This window comes from Engraulis encrasicolus, chromosome 10 (assembly GCF_034702125.1).
Source record: "Engraulis encrasicolus isolate BLACKSEA-1 chromosome 10, IST_EnEncr_1.0, whole genome shotgun sequence".
Taxonomy (NCBI): Eukaryota; Metazoa; Chordata; class Actinopteri; order Clupeiformes; family Engraulidae; genus Engraulis; species Engraulis encrasicolus.
Window position 1 is genome coordinate 43,039,705 of NC_085866.1, and position 25,281 is coordinate 43,064,985.

The 25,281-nt window shown below is 44.0% G+C and overlaps 1 protein-coding gene across 1 annotated transcript in view; it reads left to right on the plus strand.

Moving 5' to 3' along the window:
* spen (spen family transcriptional repressor) overlaps positions 1-25,080 on the plus strand; it is a 35,364-nt gene extending 10,284 nt beyond the window's left edge. Inside the window, exons 4-15 of the mRNA XM_063208957.1 lie at positions 8,823-8,980; positions 9,337-9,537; positions 9,973-10,124; positions 10,259-10,384; positions 10,507-10,620; positions 10,714-10,827; positions 10,946-11,046; positions 11,174-19,394; positions 20,144-20,476; positions 20,637-20,831; positions 21,827-21,985; positions 22,841-25,080. Coding sequence (XP_063065027.1) covers positions 8,823-8,980; positions 9,337-9,537; positions 9,973-10,124; positions 10,259-10,384; positions 10,507-10,620; positions 10,714-10,827; positions 10,946-11,046; positions 11,174-19,394; positions 20,144-20,476; positions 20,637-20,831; positions 21,827-21,985; positions 22,841-22,972 — 10,006 coding nt within the window. The 3' untranslated portion in view covers positions 22,973-25,080. The remainder of the gene's footprint in view (positions 1-8,822; positions 8,981-9,336; positions 9,538-9,972; positions 10,125-10,258; positions 10,385-10,506; positions 10,621-10,713; positions 10,828-10,945; positions 11,047-11,173; positions 19,395-20,143; positions 20,477-20,636; positions 20,832-21,826; positions 21,986-22,840) is intronic.
* The last annotated feature ends 201 nt before the right edge of the window (positions 25,081-25,281 follow it).

Genomic DNA, 25,281 nt, shown 5'->3' on the forward strand with positions numbered 1-25,281 from the left:
GGTGAGTTAGAATGTCGATACCACCAAAGCACCTAATCGTGGCATGGAAATCTATGGTATATTGAAGAGTGAAGTGTGGGTCACCAGACCAAACAGCGAAAAATGTCATTTGCGTAATAATGTGGAATGCGATGTATGAAAGTGTAAAATGCAGTTAAATTTGAGTTCCACCTTGCTCACTCACTCAATTTCCATGCATAACCTCCTCATCACTTGCCATCTTGCATCTCCACCATCACTTCTTCATGTAAAGACAGGTGGGTGGCTTTCCGGCCTTACTCACTAGATATCTGTCCACAAAACACATCTCATGTTGTTAGGCATCTTCACATCACAGTTGCTCAAGCACTTATGCCTTACGCTGATAACTGGGGCTGTAACGATACACTCAACTCACGATTCGGTTCATCATATCAAGATATTTGACCTACAGTTCGATACACCCCACGATTTTGTTAAAAAAAAAAAGGTTTAAAAACAATTATGATAATGATTAAAAGCTTGGAAACACTATCACATCATAGTAATAACAGAACTTTGAAAGGGCTTATCATGATGCCGTCTTCTTGCACCACGATACAGTATCATGACTCTGCGTACAATTTATCGATTCGATACAATATGGTTACAGCCCTAATGATAACATTGAGTATTCCGCTACTCGTGTCCACTTGCTAATGTAGTCACGACACAACCCAGTGTCCCTAGCTCTGTACAGATATACACAACCATCCATCACTTGCTCACACACTTGCTCACTGTGTATATCTGCACATCAATAGCCCATATGAAATCATACACTCACCCCTTGCGGCAACGATATTGCTTGTGATGCAAGGAAATGTGTTTCCTGTTTTTTTGGTGATTGCCGTCTCCCGGGTGTGCTTGGATAAGTGGTCGTGTGTCGGAGAGACTTTGCATTCCTGCACACTGTTGGTTGATCCTATGTTGCCAAGCAACCTGAATGAGTTTCACCACAGCAGGACTCTGTTGCACAGTTTGGTCCAATTTCTGAACCGATGTGTTATACAGATTTCGATAAAAATAAAAATATCTGTTTTCATTTATTGGATAGTTGGGCTAGAAAACAGGGTAACACTTAATTTTAATGGTTCACTATTGCTGTGGATCTACCACATTATGTAATAACCAGTGTAACAATATTTAATACCATGTAATACCAGTGTAACACCATGTACCAGTTTTGTACTTACATCTAGGGTTAGGTTTAGAATTGGAACATGGGTGTTACATGGTATTAAATATTGCCATAGCTATCACTTTTAAAGCCCCACTACATTGTCACACCTTGTGCCACACATGCATGTAAGTAAAAACGAAGGCCCTGTTGTGTTGCCATGGAAGTTAATATCGTTTCTCTTACTGGTTGCAGATATCTGAAAGTTACATGTAGGTGCAGCCACATATTGTTCCTTTATTTGCAGACCCCCAGAAATGGTCCCGTTAGTGTTACATTTTGTACGCAGTGAACAGAAGAACGTAGTAGCATTTTAGTGCCTTCTGGTTTAGGCGGTGGGGCCTGTGGTTGCCACTGCGCTCGTCTCAAACTGAGAAGTGCTGTAGTCTAGAAGAATCGATTTTGGCGTGGGGCCAACATTTTTGAGGAAGCTTGGTTAAAGTAAGTCAGAGCTATGACCTTGTTACATCAGTAACTCAGCATTTAGGTTAATCCATTCTACGTTTTAAAAACAGTTGCTTAAAAGTAGCAGAATTTTAGTCGTTTTCCAAGAAAAAGCAGGTTTCAAAAGTGTCGATTAGCTTGCTCAGCTCAGCGCAGCGGTGGGATTTTGGGTTGCTGGGTGATGTAAGACTTGAAAGACTTTACACTCCGCTGTTATCTTTTCTGCAGCACTGCGGTGGCTAAGGCACTCGCTCACTCGCTCTCTCGCTCTCTCTCACTGTTGCACAATCTTGTTCTCTCTCTCTCTCTCTCTCTCTCTCTCTCTCTCTCTCTCTCTCTCTCTCTCTCTCTCTCTCTCCTGCTGAGCCATCAGTGACAAATCTCCTTCCGCAGTAGCTTTTTCTTTTAGCATAATGCAACAAATAATATGGCTCAAACCATTTCTCCATATCACTCGAAGTCTATGACTAAACAAATGACCAAGACAAATGCCTTTGCATTTTCAGCATCATATACAGTAATTCCCGTCTGTCTGGTTATTTAGGTTACTGTGTTGCAGTTATTAGTGATGCACCACCACATAGCCTATGCAGACATCTGTGGTGCAATGGAGCAAAACAAGAAGAGGAGGGACACACACTGCCCGCTGATTGGCGGCATTTTTCAGTGTTGTGAAAAACTGTGCATCCACGCGTCTGTTGTGAAATCTGAACACTGTCTGTGCCACACATAACCACCCACTTGTCAACCATAGCTACCAAGTTTATCAAGTGCTCTATGGTGCGGTGTTACGTGCAAAAGTGTTACGTTATGTGCTCACCCTGGACAAAGGAACCAAAAATGCTGCCCAAAAAGTATTAACATTTTAACCTGCAAGTTCCTTGGTTACGTGGTGTATTATGTGCATTGGCAGATACAATATGTAGACATACAATACAACAGTATAATGAAGGTCCTGTACCTGCAATGTTTTCTTTGATTCGTTCTTTAGGCTACTCATGTGATAGTAAGCAGAATATTTTAAACATTTTGCATAGCCATGATGGACGTCAAATAGTGATGGGCTGATTTGGATTGGTATTGTCCATCTGTCTGTCTACCTGTCTGTGTTTGGTGGGTGGATGTTTAGGCTAGCACCTGTCATGTGGTCAGACAGACAAGAAGCATGATGACTCAAAATCATTTGCATGGCCAGGGCCTGATTAACACAGAGACTAGATATGGCTGCAGCCTAGGGGCCCCAACCTGCCAGGGGGTCCTAATTGGTCAAAAGTGAAAGTGCAGAATTGTGACAAGATGCAATATTGGAAAATGAATCTGTTGTTTTGATTACAGTTCTGAATCTTGTTACTCCTCTCCACAGTTAGTAGAGTTGTCATCCTTAAGTACTATCTTGTAATTCGTGACACTATGTACATTTGTTGTGGAATTTGCCTTCCGAGGGGGCCCATAGCAACCTGTAGACTACAGGCCCTGGGCCATCTTAATCTGGCCCTGTGCTTGGCCGTTCATCTGTAGTGGTGATTGGCCATGGCCAACTCTGTCAAACCATTCCATCAGATAGCCAAAAATCTAGCAAATCAACCCTATAGCCAGTGCCTAAGGCGATTCAGCCATTCATGTAACATTCAGTATTACCCATGCGGTTTTGCCCACAGACCAAGATAAGCACTGTGCAAGTCTGTTACATAGCACAGAAAAACACATAGGATCTTTTTCACTGTCTGTTTGTCATTTTAGTCCCATCCAAGTTCATTCTGAGGCCTTAGCAATAATCCGTCATAAAGACAAGAGTAAGTACTGTAAATTAACATGTGTACTTCTAAGGAGGTACAGAATAAATATCAGCATTGCAGTGTTTGGAAGAGTGTCTCCACCATTGGGTCTTTTGAGGACACCTACATCATTCAGCCTATTTGAGTCACACTCTTGTGTTGCCTTTTGCTTGGAAAGCTCACTTTGAGGATGGGCACAGTCATGCTACCACTGTAGCAATACAAGTTGACCGCAAAAATACACCTAGCTCACGATGACTAGCCGGTGTTTCTTTCGCCTGTCTGACCGGCGCTTAACCCGGCTGAAGGAAGTGGACCTACAGTAACACACAACTAGTGTAATGGCCGTTTGTTTACATGTGCGCTGCTCATATGAACACATGTCTGTCCCTTCCCCCACACCCTCCTTCTTAACACATGTCAGCCACTGGGGCCGGAACCCTCTCGGGCGTTTTTATTTTTGGGTGTTGGTATGCATTGACACCATACACTGCATTGCTATGCCACATTCCCTCTCTGTATTACATTTGCAATGTCACTGTGGTTTTGAGTTGAGTCCCATTAGATTTGCATAGGGTTCTTAACTAAATTTCCCTAAATGTTCTTGGCTTTGAAATTGATTTACATGTAATGACCTCTCTTAACTCTATAAAAGCATCTTTGCTAATATGGACATATCCCTTTCATTTATGCCCAGACTGTTTATAATCCATATGCTGTATAGATGTCAGTGTGTGTTTTTCAAAGCATAGGTCTGAGTCTTGCCTATCTCCGCTAGGTTATGTATATGGGTCGTTAGTTACGAAAACAGATCGCCTCGATATAGATACTGCTCCATCCTTCTACAAGATAAAATATGTATGTTTAGAGTCTGAGATTGTCATGCTTAATCATAGGCGTTTTTTTTGTAAAAAATGCTTTTTTTCCCGTAGTTATATAATTGTAGTGTGAGATGACATCACCTAGTGCTGAGAAAAACAAAGCAAAACAAAACAAGATGGTTATGCCCTCTGGCAAGATCTTTGGATTCTTGTAACCTTTTGCATTACAATCACAAATTTGGGGGGTGGAGGAAAGGAAACGGTCCCCTAACTGTTGTGCATGTGCTTATTCGGAATTTTGAGTCTTAAGTAGAAGTAGAACTGGAAAATGAAATATTTGTGGATGAGATGTTTGGAGACGAGATTTCTGCATTTTCAGCAAAATGAGCGAAGGACTTGCGTATTAGCCTGTTACATAAACAATTGTTTATTGTTGGCCTATTGCGAATTTTGTGTGCAAACTGGGTTTACCTTCCACCCTTTTAGCCTCAGTGCTAGAGAAGGAGGTATACTCAATGAGCAGAGATGGATGAAAGAGGATTATTTTCCTCAGGTAGGTGGCTATGTGTCCATTTAGCATGGCTATAAATAGCCCCTATCCCTTTTTTAATTTGGTTAGTAGTATAGAATATATATAATGGAACACATGGCTCATTGTGGCTCTAACAGAGCATCCAGATTGTTGTGAGCGTGACGTGTTTGGAGAGAGGACAATGCATTTAAAGCATTTTTGTTAAGGGACAACTGGTGTATTTTTTCCCTCCCCTCACTGGCCACCTCTGTAAATGTGGGTGTGAGCTCCCCCACCCCACCCCCGTCAGGATCCAGTTGGAACTGGAAATTTCTAGCCACTGCTGGCTCCCTGCCCACTCCCACAGACCAGCCTCTGTGCACTGCACTTCCTGGAGAGTGGCTGGGACTGTGAGAGCACATGAGCGAGAGACGGCGTGGTAGTGTGTGAAAAAGGGGGGAGAGAGGGAGCGCCTGCCTCAGACAGAAAGAGGGAGGGGATAACGGCGAGGGAAAAAGAGAGAGAGGGAGAGAGAGAGAGAGAGAGAGAGAGAGAGAGAGAGAGAGAGGCAGAAGGGCGAAAGCATCAATGTAAACAGTCTTAAATAGATGGGTGTCATGGGAGATTTCAACTGTGTTAAATAGCAGCTTGTGTTTCTCACTGTAGCCCTTTTGTTAGTCTCCCCTCGTACACAAAGACAAAAACTGCAAGAAATATTTTTCTCGTTGAGTGTATCGCAAGGAAATGATTGTCCATTTTCTGACAAATTGCCCGAGATCCAGGAATTTTCTTCCCTAGAAATTCATTCACTGTGATGAAATCAGTGTCTATGCTGTTATCATGTAGCCAAACCTGAGCTCCACAAAGAGTGTTGCCTCGTGAGTCCGTTTTCAGACAGCCGCCTGCTGTTAACTGCTATTGGCTTAGCATTTTATCAACTATTTTTTATTGAACGATTAAAAAGGAACCCAGCCCTTTTTAAAAGCACAGAGGGCCCAAGACTGCTGAATTGTATATTATTATTAGAACGAAAACCAAAGGATTGTCCAATTCCATACTATGGACCTTTGGACTGCTAACATAATAATGCCTTCAAGGCTTTAAAAAAATGCAGCAAAATGCATTTAGTTAATGATTGCACAAGGAAGCCTACTGAAAAGATTCTTTTTAGTGGGAATTGCTGACACAAATGCGCGAGAACGGGAGCGGGTGACAAAATTGTTGCCACCCTGTTTCAAGGACAAAGAGCAATGTGTAGAACCCAAGGAAAGTGGGACAGTCTAAACATAGCCCAGCCTAGCCCAGTGCATCAGCAGCAGCCGCCGCATCGCACTAAAATGTCAGACGGGCTCAATAATGATAATGCCCCGGCCATCAGGAAGAAAGCTGAGCTCTCTCCGCTCCATGCATTTTGTGCTAGTGCAACCCTGCTTTTGTGCTACCTTAGTATACAAAATGCATTTCATGTTTTTTTTTCTTTTCTATCAGCTATATTTTCTGTATGTGTGTACGTGGATGTATATTGTTTTGTGTTGAATACTTTTGCGTTCTGTACTGTTCTGTTCCATGTATTTTTTTGAATCTCTCTATTACTTAATTACTTACTCTATTTTTACTATTGCCATAGAGTCTCCATTTCTATGTATAATTTTTCTTTTCCGTCAGAGTGCCCCTACCCCACAAGGGCTCAGTAAGTGGCAGCTGAGTTGTGCAACGTTGAGTATGGTTTTCGCAATGTAGGCTAGTCCTTTACTGTGGGAGGTGTGTCAACCGGTTGGGAACGGACTTTGGTTTCACACAGCTTGCTGTTGCATGTATTTTCTTGTAGCTAATGGGCAAGCCGACCTTCCCTTGCCGGGCTGTTTACATTTCCTTGAGCGGCAGGGCAGGGTCATCTGCCCTTTTTCCCACCCTTTACCTCAACACTCCTCTGCTACTCTCTCTCTCTCTCTCTCTCTCTCTCTCTCTCTCTCTCTCTCTCTCTCTCTCTCTCTCTCTCTCTCTCTCTCTCTCAATGCGTTTGGCTTTCTGGGAGTAACCCTTCAAAAGCCCAAGCCTATGGCTAATTAGGCCTAATGAAAAGCTGAAACCTACATATTTGCACACATGTTTACAAGGTCTTTTAAACTCTTGGGGCTCTTGCACAATAAAGTTGGTTAATAAGTGAGCTTCTGGGTTTGTGTGCATCTTACAGTGTGCTAAATAGTGGGACATTACGGCTTGTGTTAAAGTAATGAACCCAACAACGAATCTCTACTCTTGCCGTTTTCAAGATTGTTATCCCATGTCTTTGTATCTTTTCATTTATTTGGAAGCATATAATAACACAGAGTTTTGTGACATAGCTGTGTGTATTATATTCTAGAGGCATTACTTGTGTCATTGTAATTGAAACATGATGTGTATTACACAACAGCAATGCAATAGGCTAAATACAATACTGTACATTTTGCACTTTAAGGTAGACAGTTCAGCGTAGTAGTATAGTAGGGTGGGTTTTGTGCAGCAAGCGGTCCCAGACATGATTTGTGGTTAGCTTCTCTAAAAAAAAAAGTCATACTCGCATCTGCTTTACATAAAATGGCTGGTCTCTCCTCTGATGTTTCCCAGTGCATCTTGAAGTCTTCATCACCTGCCAAGATGTTCTGCCCAGCAGGAGGGCTTCCGTAATTGACTGCTAGTCATACATGTCTGACCGTGTGAATAAGAAGACTAGAGAAGGAATAAAAGCTTGAAAAACTTTTCAGTGCACATGGGAAACTACAATTTTTAATAGTTGTTTTAAAATCATAGCACTAAATATGTTGAGAAATGCTATGACTTCACTTAAGTGCTGGCATGTTTTGAAGTGTTAAGTTAGTTTAAGAATTTGGGATAAGCCCATTTAAAACGACTACATGTAGAAACATTCTAATAAGGTAAATGCTGTAACAGTGAGCCCTCCATGCTTTCTAATGGATGCAGGTGACTGTAAACCTGGCCCACACTACAGTATGTTAGCGTTTTGCTGTCTGTTTTCTCTTGCCTTCCTAGGAAATAACACAGAGATCCCTTGCCTTGTTTGTTGCTAGGATACCAGCAGTGGCAGGTCTTGTGGCTCACATGGCTAAGCAGAGAACTCAGGCACAAATATCACCAGATGGAATTTATGGCAAATAGATTTCTCTAAAACCTTTCCAAGCCTTGCAGTACAGACGTATGGGAAAGGGCTTCACATGAGTTTCAGTACGGTGCCCAAGATACATATTCCTATACTTAAAAATATGTAGTATAATACTTATGAGTTTATTTTTTATTTTAAGTGGGTGGGGTTGAACTAAATGGAGACAGTAGGGATGCTTGGTTTAGTTGAATGCGTGTATGAGTGTGGAACATGTGAATGCCTTATCCATGTAGTATAGTGTCATTTCGGCTACAGGCAAGAGGCAACACTGACTGTTAATTCACTGTTGATGCTTAAATGAAGGATGTGTATATGTAAAACTCAAGATCGATTATGTCAATCGGTTTGAGTTTACTGAACCTTGACTGTGCCTTTAGTCAAACCTCGTAACTGAAATTAAGGTGGTAAGTTCAAAGAGAGTTGTCAGATTTGAAGATGTGATCAAGGTCAAGTGCTTCAATGTCTGTTGAGTGGTTAGGTCATTTTTTTGGGTGCTTCATCTTGTAGTGGAGATTGTTCTGTTCTGATGCATGCAGACTGTTTTTCAGCAATAACGATGAATTTTACACATTCATCCGAAGTTGTATGCATTTTCTCCATATTTAATAGTAACCATATCAGTAACAGTAAAACATCACCTGGTCCCTACATTGTGATGTCTCCTCAGACAGAGCAGTTGGATATTTCCACACCTTTTGTTTAGATTGTGAAGAATTAAAGACCTGGTTTATATGATCACAGAACAAAGAATATAATATTTCAAAAGCCCCTCATTACAATATCTGTTGGTGAGAAATGTTTGAGACAGCAGTGCCACCGCGTGGTTGAATTTGGTAGTGCATGTATAAGGTGTTCCTGTTTGTAATTGATTCCCTCTGTTCTGTGTGTTTTCCCTATTTCTTTCCACCAGTGAGTCCAGCAGTAGTTCCAGTGATGAATCCCCAGCGCGGTCAGTTCAGTCAGCTGCAGTGCCCGCCCCTTCTTCACAGTCACTTCCTTGCCTTGACAAGGAAGAGCCTCGGAAAAGCTTCGGCATTAAGGTCCAAAATCTTCCTGTTCGCTCAACAGGTGAGTTCTAGATCAGGAGATTTGTTTTGTTTGTTCCTTGACCATATGTTCATGTATTGCTTCCTTATTTTTGTGAAGACGCTCAGTCAGGTCATGGTAATCAAAGCAGTTTAGTTGTAAGCATCTGGACCAAATTTGTGGAACTACTATACTTTGAAAGGAAGTCTTCAAGCCCCAAAACGATTTGTTCCTCATACCTTCGCTCCTTTTTATGACTCCTTGCTGTTTTATTTTACCATTGTAATTTGTGATGTACACAGCTTTGTCACTTTAAGTACAGCATAGTCTTTCAAATGTGTAGTGTAGCGGTTGTTTTGGTGTAGGAGCTATAATTTTGTACCCCATTGTGTGTGCAGATACAAGTTTAAAGGACGGTCTGTTCCATGAGTTCAAGAAGCATGGCAAAGTCACCTCGGTGCAAATTCATGGGGCTTCAGAGGACCGCTACGGACTCGTCTTCTTCCGGCAGCAGGAGGACCAGGAGAAGGCACTTGGTGCATCTAAAGGGAAACTCTTTTTTGGCATGCAAATTGAGGTCACCGCCTGGAATGGTCCTGGTAAGATTGGTAGGATTGAAAACACAAAACATATTTTTTCCCATAGAACTTTTGTTAGTCAAGGTGGGGGGTACTTGTTGATATCAGAGACGTGTGACTATCATGATGGAAAGGCAATTTCATATGAAACCCCACGATGAAAAACGAAAAACAATTTTTAAAAAGAAATAGACAAACACAATGTTTCATAAAGCAACTGTGTAAATTACATTTGCAATAAAGAATCTTCATCTTTTCCGGGGATCTATGCAAGGTTGATGGTGTTTGTTGTCAAGGTGGCCACCGTAAGGGATGGGGCAAACCCTGAAGCATATTGCTGCCTTTCGTCTACTTTAGAACGCCTGTGCTCATGGTCAGCATCTGGCTCACTGATCCCCTCTCACTCCCTCCCCTTTTGTTTTTCCGCCTTATGCTCTGGGTTTCACAATTCAACAGAGACTGAGAGTGAAAATGAGTTCAGGCCTCTAGATGAGCGCATTGACGAATTCCACCCCAAAGCCACAAGGACGTTGTTCATTGGAAACCTGGAGAAGACGACCATCTCCCATGATCTGCTCAACATCTTCCAGCGGTTTGGCGAGATAGTGGTACGTTCGCCTTGATGTAATGCAGGGGGTCAATAATAGACAGGGAGACACAGGAAACAAAGCCTTTTTACGTTTTTTACAAGCTAATAGTTTTTAATGTGTGTGCTCACTTCTGTGTTATTTTTCTTAATCAGGATATCGACATCAAGAAAGTAAATGGTGCACCTCAGTATGCTTTTCTGCAGTACTGTGATATTGCCAGTGTCTGTAAAGCCATAAAGAAAATGGATGGCGAATATCTGGGCAATAACAGGTTAAAGGTAAGAATATTGGTTACTTATGGAAGTATGTGTGACTGCATGTGAGGTTTTATTTCAAGTTCAAGTGCATCTTTGTTTCGGTGGACTTCACAACTGTTGTTGTTTGTTTGGTTTTTTTGCAGTTGGGCTTCGGGAAAAGTATGCCTACCACATGCGTATGGTTGGATGGCCTAGCATCCAGCATCACAGAGCAGTACCTCACACGTCACTTTTGTAGATATGGACATGTAGTGAAGGTAAAATTATCACTGTTCACCTGCCATTTTCAGACCGGATAGCATATTTAAAAGCCTTTCAAAAACAAATAATCTCAATTATTTTATTTGCAGGTTGTGTTCGATAGATTAAAAGGGATGGCACTCATCCTTTACAACAACATTGAATGTGCGCAGGCCGCTGTCAAGGAAACCAAGGGGTGGAAGATTGGGGGCAATAAAATTAAGGTATGGTAAATTACTGGTGTGGCAGATGTGTGTTGCTGTGATATCAAAATGTAGCTGTTCATACTCTTTCATATGTGTATATATTTATATATTTTGTCCGTTGTTTTTTCTGATTTAGGTGGATTTTGCCAATCAGGAAAGTCAAATGGCTTTCTACCGGTCAATGCAAGCCTCTGGGCAGGACATTAGAGACTTCTATGATGTTGTACCTGAACGAAGGTGAGCAGAATTTACTGCTGTGTTAATAATTGTGCAGAGAAATATTTAACATGTTTACTGCTGTGTTAATAATTGTGCAGAGAAATATTTAACATGTTTGCTAATGTGTTCTTGCTTCTCTTTTCAGAGATGAGCGCAGGCCGCCATATCATGAGTTCTCAGCTGAGCGGACCTACTACGATAATGTGCGGACACCCGGAACCTACACAGAGGACCCTCGACGCAAGTACACAGCGCGAGGCCGGGAGTTCTATGCGGAATGGGATCCCTACCAGACAGAGTTTTACGATCCACGTTACTATGAGGACCCACGCGAATACAGGGATTACCGGGACCCCTATGAGCAGGACATACGCAAATACAACTACCTGCGGGAACGGGAGAGGGAAAGGGAGCGGTTTGAGACAGACCGTGAGCGTGACCATGGGCGCAGGACTTTAGAGCAAAGCCCATCGCTCATACGGCGCCCAGCCAGTCCCACAGCTTCACCTTCACCCTCTGATCGCCTACCGAGTGACTCTGAGCACCCCATATATAGTCGGTCATCGGAGAGAAGCGGCAGCTGCAGCTCCCTTTCACCCCCACGCTATGAAAAGAGGCCGGATCGGTACAACAAAGTAGAGAAGTCTGACAAGGAAAAATCATTATTTGAAACTGACCGCCTCAGTGTGAGTGACAAAGAGAAGCGTTCTGCCAGAAAGGACAAATCTGACAAAGATAGGAGTGAGAAGCAAAAGCTGAGGAAGCTGAAACTGGCCTCTCCTAGCGTGCCATCCTCAGAGACAGACCCTGATCCTGAACCTGACAGGGACGGCAGCCCAGACGGTGGTCCAAGAGCGAAAGGCAACCGGTTCCTTGGCAAAGAGAAAGAGAACAAAGCTCGTCTAGACTTGCCACCGTGCGTAGTGCAGCTGACACGGGTCAAAGAAAAGGAAGGCAAGGTCTTGGACACATTCCCTCATACAGTCACAGAGAAACAAAGGCTTAAAGTTTCATCTGACTCTGTTCGGTCTCCCCCTCTGCCTCCTGTTACGACCATGGAACAGAGGGGTTTCCCCTCCCGGAGCGAACTTCAAAAGGGAGACATTCTCAGGCATGTAAAGGTACCCAAAGAGAAGGGCTTGGCGAGTCAAATTGAGTTGGTGGAGAAAGAGGGGAAAACAAAACCTAAAAAACACTTGAAGTCCGATCCCACACTTGAGGGTGCCAATTCCTCTCTGGATGTTGACCGTTCAGCTGCCAGACGAAAACGGTTTGAGGAGACCACTGTAAAAGCTGAAAGACTTAGAAGGATAAGAGAGGAGGAGGAGGGTACTGGAGTCTGTCTGAAGAGGCCAGTTGAAAGTGTTCTGCCAACAGACCCAGACAGTGAAAAAAAGATTGCATTGAAGGACATTTACAAGACAGAGCATCGAAAAACAAAATTAGACAGACTGGTAACGGTTAAGAATAGTCCTACAGAAAGGCAAGAGCCTGAGTGTGCAACATTTGTTATGGACACAGGGCTGAGCCCTGATTTGCAGTCTCGACTCGGGCAACCAAATGAAGAATCAACAGATGCTGTGTCTACGCCGAGGCAAGAAGGCTTAGGTGTGAAAAATCAGAGCCGTGCTAGTATTAGCAGGATATCCTCTGATGATGGGAGCCAAGATCTAGAACCGTACAGAGAAAAAGACCACTCGCATATCAGCAATCAGGAACATCCTGTCGAGAAAACCTTTGCGATGCACGATCCCAGACTATCGGTGGACATAGACCATTCCCAAAGCTGTCGAAAACAAATGGAACAAAGTCGTCGACTTCAGAAGCAGCTGCAAGAAAATGATAAGTTAAATAATTTGGAGAGTCCTGTTGGTGGGGACTTAGAGGATATAGAACAGCATGAAATAGGGAAGTCATCACAGGATGGTGCCGCTGATTCTCCACCCAGCAAGCGTAAAAGGATAGATGCCGTTGACCTTGAATTGAATTCAAAACGAGAGCGTAATTACAGAAGCTCTAGATCCGCTAGTGAAGATTCTGAAAATAATTCAACTTCAGTAGTAACAAGACATTCAGTATACAGTGAGGAAGAGGTCTCTGTAGATTCACCAGCCACAGTGTCCAGTAAAGATGCCCATAAAACAGGGGAGAGGCCCAGCATTCGATCCAATGTTTTTAAACATAGTCTGGACTCTTCCACTTCAAAAATGCTCTCTGCTCACACAGAGCACTCCAAACTAAGGTCGTTTTCTCAAGGCGCTGAGGAAGAATCACGATGGGAGAGCAGAATGAAACAGGACACCCTGCGGATGGACATGACCTTTCCAAGTAGTGTTATTAAACGGGATGGAATCCGCAAGCGACCAGTTCGTGAGCTGGAGCCGGGAGAGGTTCAGTCAGATTCGGATGACGATGGTGGTGACAAACACCTTTCACCAAAATCGAATTCCTCGCTGTCATATTTGCAGCGGGACAGGGAAGATAGACATATAGATATCAAATTGTCTGGCTCACTAGAAAAGAATAAGTTTTATGAGTTTGCCCAAGGCAAGACCATAACCCCTGACACCAAGGCTCTATTGGCACGAGCAAAGTCTCTCTCCTCCTCAAGAGAGGACAATTGGTCATTCCTAGGTCATGAGTCGCGGTTAACTACTCTTTCCAACAGTTCAGACAAGGAAAAGGTTGAGTCAACACCACGACCTATTCCCTCTTGGTATAGAAGGAAAAAACAAGACTCTGAGGGCAAATTGGATGATAAAAAGGAGATGCCCAAGACAGAGGACCATGAACGGCAAGAGCTGTTTGTGTCTCGTTTCCTTCGCAGCTCTATCTTTGAACAAGACTCGCGTCGTCTGCAGCATCTTGAACGCAAAGACCACAATTCTGAATACAGTACGGGTAGACTCACAACTCCGTTGAGCAACACTGAGGTGCATGTCAGCAGTGCAGTTGAAGACCGCACGCAAGAGCCAGTTGGGCTTTTTCGCAGTCGTTTCTTGGAGTTACAGCAGCAGAAAGGCAGAGATCACCAGGTCCACGATGACAGAGTCAACATGCTCGACAGAGATGAGGACGACAAAGCAAAAGAAGGGAATCTGGATCAACACCCCAAAATGGAGGAATCCACACAGGACATTAAACCAGTTAGTCCTGCTATAGCTCAATCAGTATTAACCTCTGCTCCATCAAAGGACGTATCTCAATCAGATGATGACCAGCTAGATAAATCAGAGGCGTTACCAGTCCTGCAGATTAAGAAGGAAGAAAAAGCAAACAATGTTGAAAGCTCTCCCCCACAATCTGCAGAAAAGTTTGAAGCTCCTCCAACGATTAGCCTTGCTGTTGCTGATCTTGTTTGCAAAGACGAGGAGGTAATAGATGAACCTAAACCAGAACCACTTGAAATGAAAGCATCCACTGTCAATACTGCACTAGTGGAACACGCAACCTGTGCTGAAGTCAAACCTCCCACTCCTGTAGTCTCTCATAGTGTTTCGCAACCTGATGAAACTGAGGCAGCAGAGAGGACACGGTCTCCAAAATCATCACCAAGAGCTGTGGGAAGTCCAGAAACTATAATTGAGGAAGAATTGAAGCCAGAAAAGACTCTGCCCAGAGAAAGCTATTCACCCAAAAGGGATGTAGACACGCAGCTTGAAATGGCAGTGGCAATTTCAGATGTAGAGGCAGAAGAAGCACCCCCTGCACGGAAATCAACAAAGAACAGAAAATCTAAGCTCACCCCATCTGCTCCTCCAGCTCCACTTCCCAGCCAACCAACAGCCAGCGAAAAGCCGGCGAATCGCAGAAGTGAGCGCATTGACAAAGAAAAGTTAAAACGAGCCTCTTCTCCGAGAGGTGAAGCTGCAAAGAGCACTGCTGAATCTAATAAAACCACAGCAAAATCACCCGGCCACTCCACAGATACAGAGCTCGGGTCAGAGTCAGATGGCGTCAGAGGGAGACGTCGGCGGAATGTACGCTCTGTGTATGCCACACCACCTGAGGGCGAGAATGTACAACAGTCAGGAAAAGAGGTGGTTGAGGCTCCTCGCGCTACACGAAAGCGTGGTGCTGATAAAGACGTTGTCCCTGCAGTCGGCAAGAAAGGTCGTCCCAAGGCCCGTAAAGCAGGAAAAGTTGTTGAAGACGTGTCACCGGCAAAGGCAGACCAGACTAAAATGTCTGAGGGAGAAGACACTGACGGCAAAGATTCTGTCAGCAGTGACATATCTAAGATGGCAGAAGGTTGGCGCTCTCCCCGATCTCAGAAAACTCAGCACTCACCCCCCAGGAGTGCTCAAAGCAAAAAATCAGGAAAGGCTGAAAAACAGCCTGAGAAAATGGACATGCAGTTTGACAAGCTAGAGTCTGATGAAGTAACAACAACAACCTCTGAACTCAAAACTAAACTGAGTGAAGAGTCTCAAGATTTGACAAGGAAGTTACCTGAGGATACCAAGCCACAGACTAAAAGCGAGAAGGTTGAGAAAGAGAGTGAAGTTACAGAGACCCCTGAAAAGAAATCTGAAGAAAATGATGATGAGAAATTGGAAACCTCAATAGAAAAACGCAAACCAGTTGAAAAGGGTGGTAAAACAAAACAATCAAGATTGACTCGTAACTCGAAAACAGGAGGTGAAGACAAATCACTTCTTGTATCTTGTAAAAATCTTGTAATTCATTTAAGTGTGGATGATGTCATGGGCGTCCTCAGATCAGGTGAAGATGAACCTGAACCGTTTCAAGACTCTGTCAAGAAAACAAAACCTGAAATTCCTCAGAAAGAGGGTACCACCGCTCCCAGTTACCTAAAAGAAGTGGATGACCTCAGCCCGGATGAAAAAGACGAGGAGGATGCCGAAGCTGAGCCCCCAGTCGACCCTGCCGCTGCCCTCCTTGCCCGTCAAATGGAACTTGAAAGGGCAGTTGAAAATATTTCTAAATTTACAGTAGAACAGTCAGTCCCACCTTACAAAGAGCCGCCTGCTGAACCCCCAGCCCTGTTGCCACCAACTCCAGTGGAGCCAGATGAGGTGGAGGAAGAGAAGCCTGCTAATCCTGCAAGTGAAACAGAGCTGGCTGCAGCCATTGACTCAATTACTGCTGAGGATATATCTGCAGATACAGATGCGTTCACGGCAACCTCATCCTACCCTCTCCAACTTGCCAGTCCCACACCTGAACCAGTAGTCTTGCCCATATCCAGTGGAACAATGGAACCTGAAACTCAGGTGCCGTTCAGCAATGTGGTGAATACAGATTCAGATTCTGGTGTTACCACAGAGTCCAAGTCATCTGAACAGACCAGCACAGAAACCACGATGCAGGAAGAGCCTGTGCCTGTGCCTGTTCCTGTTCCTGTAGGACCACAAAAGAAAGTTGCAAAACCCCGGCCTAAAACTCCAAGAAAAGCCAGAGGTCGGAAGACTGCAGCTACCAAAAAAGGAGAGATGGTTGAAGATCCTGAGTTGGATGCAGAGCCAGTAACTGTCAAGCTACCAGATTCAATACCTGAAGATATGAAAACCATTCCACCTAAGGCTGTTACCACGGCAGCGACAGCAACTGTTGTTACTGCAGCAGCTGCTTGCAAACATGATGTCACATCAACGGTAGCTCTTGACACCCCGAAAGAGGCTGAGCAGCCTGCTGTCGAACAGCCTGAACCCCAAGAGTCAGCCTTTCACTCTAGCAGCAGTAGCAGCCCTGCACACTGCAAACCACAGCCACCGCCGGTACCCATGGACCCCATTGTCCCTGCCCTCACCCCATCTCCAACCCGCCTGACTATACCACCTGCACGCCCAGGCAAAATGCCAATCTCACCACCCTCTTGGCTGAACAGGCAATCTGAGGAGGCATCAGCACTGTCCACACCTACCCCACAAATAGTCGCAACACCACCTACAGCACCTGTGCCAGGTATCGGAAATGTGTCGGGAAACCCACCCTTACCACCTGATACTAAGGCATCCGACATTGATCCCAACTCTAGCACTTTAAGGAAGATTCTAATGGAACCAAAATATGTATCCGCCTCGAACAGCACCTCTGTCCCCAGCATGGTTCTTACAACAACATTAGTCGAGCCCCGCATGTCAGAGAATGAAACGTCATCAGACCCTCCGTCAGTTAAGTCCTCTATACCTGAAGACAGACCTTCACCTCACACACCGCACACCAGACTCCCAACGCCACCTCAGCCCCAAGAAAATCAGTTCGGTGAAAAGTTGGTGAATTCAGTGATCTCCTCTGCTACCTCAGTTATAAGTCGCATTACCCCCTTTGATTCTGATGAGACTCCTCACATCTCTCTGAGCAACCGCAGTTCTGGAATGTCACTGCCTAAGCAGAAATACAGAGCCAGCATGAATGAAAACAGTATTCCACGCTATCCTGGATTGAGCATGGCCGAGAGAGAAGAGGGAACTGGTGCGAGTCGGCCAGTGGCAGACAATGCCAATTACAACACAGGCCCAAGCCCTGGATTAAGAGTGAACACCTCAGAGGGTGTGGTGGTATTGAGCTACTCAGGACAAAAGACTGAAGGACCTCAACGGATCAGTGCCAAAATTAGCCAGATCCCGCCAGCCAGTGCTGTCGACATTGAATTTCAGCAATCCGTATCCAAATCCCAGATAAAACAGGAGTCTGTCACTCCGACGCAACCCTCTACTCCAAAGGGATCCCAGACACCCACCAGTTATGGACACACAGGAGTTGTATTAGCTGGACAAACGTACAACACTCAGCCTGTTATCTCTATTAACCATGGAAGCCCTAAGTCTGAGAAGCCTGAATCAATCTACCACACTGGCTCTCAAAGCGGGCCAGTCAAAATCTTCCAGCAGTCTGGTAGCAGTCCCCAGATTTTAATGTACAATCAAATGATGCAGCAACATGTGAAGAAAGCATCTGGAGCATCAGAATCCATGGGCGTAAAATGTGAGCCAACCAAACTGATACAGCCCACCAACCTGAGTCCAGTCCTAAGCTCACATCACTCGTCCTTGGCAGGCAACCCCAGGGTCTCAAGCCCCACAACACCGACTGACCGCTCCCTCCACCCTAAGCAAGAGCCTCATTCGCCTCGGACATCCGGCCACTCGCCCTCACCTTTCCCCAAAGTGCACCCACCTGGTAGCTCGATGTCCCCCATTGGCACCTCTGTAGTTTTAGGTCCAGGAGGCCCAATCTCCCAGTATGTTCCTGGCATGCACCACTCCGAACAGTCAGTCATCATGACTCCCCACAATCATGTCTCCCAGCAGTCCGTGCCTGTGGGCCACCACTCTCAGGGAGACGTGCGACGCAGCACTCCCCCTCTCTCTGGAATAAGCTACGGGATGCGCCCGGAGTCGCTGGCCTCTCCCCGGTCCGTGGCTCAGCAGCGCTCCACCACACCTCAGCCAGCAGCGATCAGGGACATTGTGCTGCAGTCGCACGCAGGTCACCCTGGCTCGGGAACAGGAAGTGGGGCTAACGAGGAAGACATGAGACACTTCCACCAAGGACTTCGGAGGCCAGGACCGCCTCATCAGCCTAATCACCCTCATCACCCTCATCCTGCTCACTCTCACTCTCACCCTCCTCATAATCACCCTCCTCACTCTCACTCTCCTCACTCTCACCCTCCTCACTCTCACCCTCCTCACAATCACCCTCCTCACTCTCACCCTCCTCACAATCACCCTCCTCACAATCATCCTCCTCACAATCACCCTCCTCACACTCACCCTCCTCACACTCACCCTCCTCACTCTCACCCTCCTCACTCTCAACCTCCTCACTCTCAACCTCCTCACTCTCACCCTCCTCACTCTCAACCTCCTCACGCTCAACCTCACCCTCAGCCAGATGTTATGGTGGTCCCAGGGGACTACAGAGGACTACATCACAGCGGACTGCGTCTAGATCAGTTCAACATGGCCACGAGGGACGTTCGTCTCCTCATGCAACATCAGTTGGGCGAGCACCAGCCTGTGGACTCCCGCAAGTCTCGCACACCTGAGACTCCAATGTCCACACACATGTCCGCAGCAGCTTCGTCTAAAACTCCCCCCGGGAAAGTGGTCGTGCCACCCCCAGTCAAGGAACCTCCGAAGGTCCTAGAGGTCAAGATGCCACCGTCTCCTCACACAGAGAGCAGGATTATGGGACATCCTGGACATCCTCCTGTATCTGTTATGATGTCACCTCAAGGGGTTCAGCTGGTGCACCCTGGTGCCGGTGCTTCCATGCCTGAGTACCCGCCAGTGTACAGGGATATGCGGGGCTTCCATTCCCAATTTCCTGGTCATCCCGGTCACAACCCTATGGCCATGAATCTGGGACCACGCCACACCATACCCCCTCCTCAGGTACTTTGCCCTATTCAAACCACCTTGATGCAACTGTATTGTAAAAACATTGACACATTTACTTATGTATCGTATTGGCCTGAATATAAGACGATACTCAATATGAGACAACCTCCGTTTTGTGAAGCATATTTTTGAACAAAAACACAGTCTTTTGTTTGGGCCAATATGGTTGTGCTTTCACATACACGTATAGAGAACATTTCTAACAGTTCTAACTTCTTACACATACACATAAGATGGCTGAGTTCAAAAGATTGAATCACAATCCGATATCGATTCACGCTCGAAAAGTGTGATATCGATTCAAAACTTTGTGGATCGATCACATCCGGTAGCTCTCATCCACATTCACATAGGCTACATGCACAAATACACATGGCCTGTTAAGGTAAATAGTGCCAGTCTTTTCCCACCTTTCTCTCTCATACCAAGTTTCCCCATTTCTCTCTCTCATACCACAGTATTTTTGTTTGTATGTGCTTCAGAGGCTGAGATATTTAGTTTTTTACAGCTGATCTTATAATTCTAGGCATAAACGGGTTAAAGTGACAACCCAGCAATACAGAAGATCGATATCGAATCGAATCGAATTGTGACCTGTCCTGGATCAAAATCGAATCGATCCAGGAAATCTGGATCGATTCCCAGCCATGACACATAATGAGTGTAGTGTGTTACTGTCGTTTTTTTCCACAGACTTTGAATCGCTTCTCAAGCTTTCCTCTCCTCTTTGTCTGCTCAAACAGGAAGTGGATCACCCTCACAGGAACAAAATCTCCCCTGTGCAGCCCCCGGGAGCCATAGCCGAGCTGAAAAGTGAAGGGTTACACCTGCGTCACCCAGCCATGGACTTTCCGCACTTGCCCAGTAGGATTCGAGAAGCCAGCTCGCCCTCCTTCCTGCCTTCCTCCTCTGCTGTGGCCCACAAGCCAGAAATGACCCATCCTCTCTACAAGGCGCCGCAAGCTGTCATCGCCGGCCCTCTTCCACCAGCTGCCTCGGGCCGGCCTCAGATGCGACCAGATGTGAAACTTGAACACACAGAGCACCGTTCGGTAGACGCGGGGAAGCTTTTAACGGTAAGTTAGAAACACAGGCACTCACGCACACAGTGGCGAGACCATAGGATCTGAGTATTTAGCATCCATATGTTTCCAATTAAGCAAGTCATAGTTAATTCTTGAACTTAACTTGATTCATCTTTCTTTCCTTTTCTGTTTCTTTTCTTTTCTTGAGCAGAAGTACCCGATCGTGTGGCAGGGCCTGATTGCCCTGAAGAATGACACAGCTGCTGTCCAGCTGCACTTTGTTTCAGGAAACAACGTCCTGGCGCAGCGCTCTCTTCCCCCAGTGGAGGGCGCCGCAATGCTTCGCATAGCGCAGAGGATGCGGCTGGAGGCAGCACAGCTAGAAGGAGTGGCACGAAGGATGAATGTAAGCTTCCCTTTTTGATTTAATGAGTCAAGATGTTTGTCTTTTTTTTTTTTTAGTCAATGTTTATTTATTGAGCTTTTTTTCCTCCAAATACCAAACAATCAACATGAAGGATTGAATACAAAATAGACAACAAAGAGCAGACAAATCAAACAAACAAACAAACAAACAAACAAAAAACTAAAAAAAAAAAAGGGGCCCATAAAAAATAGTCACCATATTCTTCCTGAAAAGAAAAATTACTCAGAGTCCATGTTAATTGTCCAATGTTCTGCACAGGATCTCAAAAGAAATTAAGACATTTTTTAAGAGCTGGGGGCTGCCATATTGTAGAAGACATATTTGTTGGTATAAGACAAGCACAGAGTTATTTTACAGGATATTGACAAAGACCAAGCACATAATGAATGAATGCATTACACAACCAGCATTGTCAGCTGTTCAACATATGAAATGAATGATTGCCATATAACATGAAACTTGTTTGTTGATCCATTCAATGTGTATCTAATCTTTTCTACCTTGAGGAAAAACATGACATCACAAATCCATCTACCAAAAGATGGAGGTTTGTCACTTTTCCAATTCAAAAGAATGAGGCGTCGTGCTAGAAGTGAAGAGTACAAGATGTTTGTCTTGTCGCAAGCAGCTGTTTTTCATTTTGGAGCTTGGAAAAGAAATCTAGCTTCAAGTTGAGCTTCATAAAGAAATGTAGTTGCTTATAATGTGGCTCCTAAGACTACTCTTTTGAATGAATACTTTTCACAGGCATACTTCCTCTTTTATTTAGTGAGAGTGTAGAAGGAATGACGTCATAATGTGATGTCATGCACTGAATAGTGCCATAATAAAATGTAAATGGCTGCATCGTACTATTGTACAAGTAGTGTGGCCTGGTAGTCAGAGAGGAATGTGTTTTCATACAGGCAAATGTGATGTGTAATAAAAAGATACAACTTTCTTGAATTTTCTAAAATATTCTCTGTTTCTGTTAGGTGGAAAGTGACTACTGTCTCTTGTTGGCATTGCCCTGTGGGAGGGACCAGGAGGATGTCCTTGCTCAAACCCATGCTCTTAAAGGGGGATTCATCACCTACCTGCAAGCCAAGCAGGCCGCTGGCATCATCAATGTACCTGATCCAGGCACTTTCCAGGTATGTACCCACTTTTTATAGTTCTTCTTGGGTTAAAATCTGGCATGGGTCATTTCCCAACACTATCCTATCTTTCTCTCTCTACTGTTACCTATCTACTCTTCACTTGATCTGTCAGATGAAGGCATTAAGGGACTGTTTGTTATTTATTTTCGGGGTCACCAGAGGCAAATAGGAGAGAGTCGTGTAATTTTTTTCTTTTCTGCGGGGACGGGCCAGCTAAAACATTTTTTATCTCAAGGGGAGGGGTCATTAAAAAATGTTTGACCGAGGTGAAAAAGAAAGAAAAACCATTCCAAAGTAGCCTACCTTGTTTGAATGTTTTGATGTAACATAGCCTAATCCTCAGAAACGCCTCCCCCTTTCGCTGAAATTGACCTCATCATCAGACCCCCGTTGTGTTTTGTTGTCACATTTGCCAGTAGGCTAAATCTACGAAATGGCCCGCCTTCGTAAAGTAGGCTACAGTTTTCAAGATCAGAATGCAATAACATCCAGTGAGCAGCAGAGTTGGTCAATCAACGTTTGTCAAAAAATAATGTAGAATAAGGCTATTTATTCAACTTCTCCGTAAGGGAGGGTCATGCATTTTTTTGACGACGTCGCGGGGAGGGTCGTCAAAGTTTTGAAGCTCGCTAGGGGAGGGTCATGCAAAATTTGACGACCAAGGTTGGAAATCTTCCAACGACCCCGAAAATAAATAACAGTCCCTAAATGCCCAAAAATTTATTTTAAAAAAGTTAGTTTAGTAAGTAATTAGATTATATAATGTATAGATGAACACTGAAACGGACTAATTGGTTTGATTGTAGTTGATTAACATGACTTCCCTTTGTTTTTCTTTCTGCTTCATAGCCCGCCTATGTAGTCCAGATTTTCCCGCCCTGCGAGTTTTCGGAGACGCACCTGTCTCACCTGGCCCCAGATCTTCTCAACAGCATCTCCAACATCTCTCCGCACCTCATGATTGTCATTGCCTCCGTGTGAGGGGCCATCTTTTTTTCAAAACTTCTCTCCACTGGGACATCAACACCAGCCTATGGGACTTTTTATTTTTTCTTTGGCGTACAGACATGAATAAGCCTCACTGCAGGACTTGGGGACTTAAATCTTTTTTTTTGCATCATGCACTCATTTTTCTTTTGTTACTGTTTTTTTTAACTTGTTTTCACCAGAACCTTAATTCATTCTCTCACCTCAACTTTCACGTCTATGCATCTCTGCTGAGAAGGCAAAATGGGCGTAACTGGATTTTACAATGATCAATTGTCTGATCATTTATTTTATTTTTTGCCATTGATGGACACGCAAAAGATCTTTATTTTATTTTCAGAGCATCAAGAAAGGGGATGAGTTAAAAAAAAAAACTTTTGTGAGAGACTGTTTAACAGTTGTTCTCCACTGATGATGATTGTGATTTTGTTGTTTTATTTTTAAAGAATTTCTTAACGTTTAATCTGATCAGTCATTGCACTATGTTGGAGAAATCAAATTGAGAATCAAGTACTTTTAACTTTGTACAGATTTGTATATGACATTATGCTTTTGAAAGAAGAAAAAAATGCTCCTGTCACCAGCCTTCTCTGCACAAGGGTAAAAAAAGTGAGTTGGTGAGATCTTCTTTTCCTTGGATTTCACAATTTGAAGAAAGCGCCATGAACATACACATATTGAACTGACTGAATTGCAAAATATCAGCTCTCTACGGACTTCTCTGCAACTACTGTCTTGCAACGTTAATTCCGTTTTTTTGAGGTTTTTTTCTAATTCTTTGCGAGCCAGGCCCTGGAGGGAATCCTGGTGTTGTACAGTTTACACTTGAGGCCTCAATGTGGGACTATTAAGATATACCTTTTGCTCAACTTTACCTGTCTCTTTAAGATTAAAGGTGAAAAAGGGGGTTGTGAATGGAAAAAAAACAAACGTGTAAATATTATAAATATTTAAGGACTTGAAATGGACATCACAGACAAGAAGCTGGGAGACCAAGTGGATTACAGCATATCATTGACCACATGTTGATCATTTATATCAGGAATGTCCTAACGGGGACTGGTGACTGTCCCTGATGCTTTCTTTAGAAAAAAAAAATCTGTGCCAAAATATCTTTTCAAATATTCGAGATGAACACGAAAAAAAAACAGTGGAACTAGAAATGGAATTCAAGAATCAACTATTTTTGTTTTCATACTTTTTGTATTCCTCACATTGTTGTAATTGTTGACTCTGCCTCGTTTTTGGATGATTTTAATCATTTCCTCCTTGTTCTATCCAACTTATTTTTCCTACTGGAGTCAAAGTTCGCTTTCACACAATGCACATGATGCAGTGATGGTGGTGTTGATGACTGTTCATTTGAGCTCACTCCCTGTCTGTCTGTCTGTCTGTCTGTCTGTCTGTCTGTCTGTCTGTCTGTCTGTCTGTCTGTGTCTGAAGAGCTGTTCTCTTTTCCTCTCCTGTCTCTTGTCTGTTTCTCTGCCTCTTTCTCATCATGTGTCTGAACTTATGAATTCTGATGTAATTAGCTGTGTGCCATGTGGTCAGACATCTTTGAATGAAACGTTAATTCATGAAAGAAGTCGTCTCTTAAAAAAGAATTTTTGGGAATGTTTCTCCCTCTTCTACTTGTCTGTCCACTGTCTCCCGAGCCAAGATGTAAATACTCATTAATTTTATCTTTAAACGTGTTTATTTGCGCTCACAATTTTCTTTGTTGTCTCATTTCAGGGTCCTCATTTTTTTGTTTTGTATGACAAAGCAAAGCAGTCTGAAATATGATAACTGAGGTGTTAAACCGATGCAGAAAGTAGAACCATGTTTCTCAGTTTTGTGGTGCGAATATTTGTAATGACTGCAGGCTGACCGTTGTCATGGTTGTGTTGAAGGCACTTATAATTTTTGATACAAATTTAAAGAAAGAAAAAAAAATACCAAAAGAAAGAAAAGAAAAAATCAGAACTGTTAAATCTTCAAAACAAAATGTCTTTGATTCATCTTTATTTCATCAGTTTGTATTTTTGCTGTTCCTCTATGAGGACATTTTAAAAGTGTAAAATAAATTTTGTTCTTCTGATCATTAAAATGGTCATTCACTATCTGAATCTGTGATCGTTTTCTTGTGGGAAGGATGGGGCTTACATGTATTACCTTATTGCTAATGCTGTTGTCCAGTGCTTCCCCAAACTGGGGGTCGGGACCCCTGGGGGGGGGGGGGTCGCAGAGGTACTGAAGGGGGATTGTGAACAAAAGGAACATTGCATAAAAACGGGAAATCACAGGTTAGCAGCTAACACAAT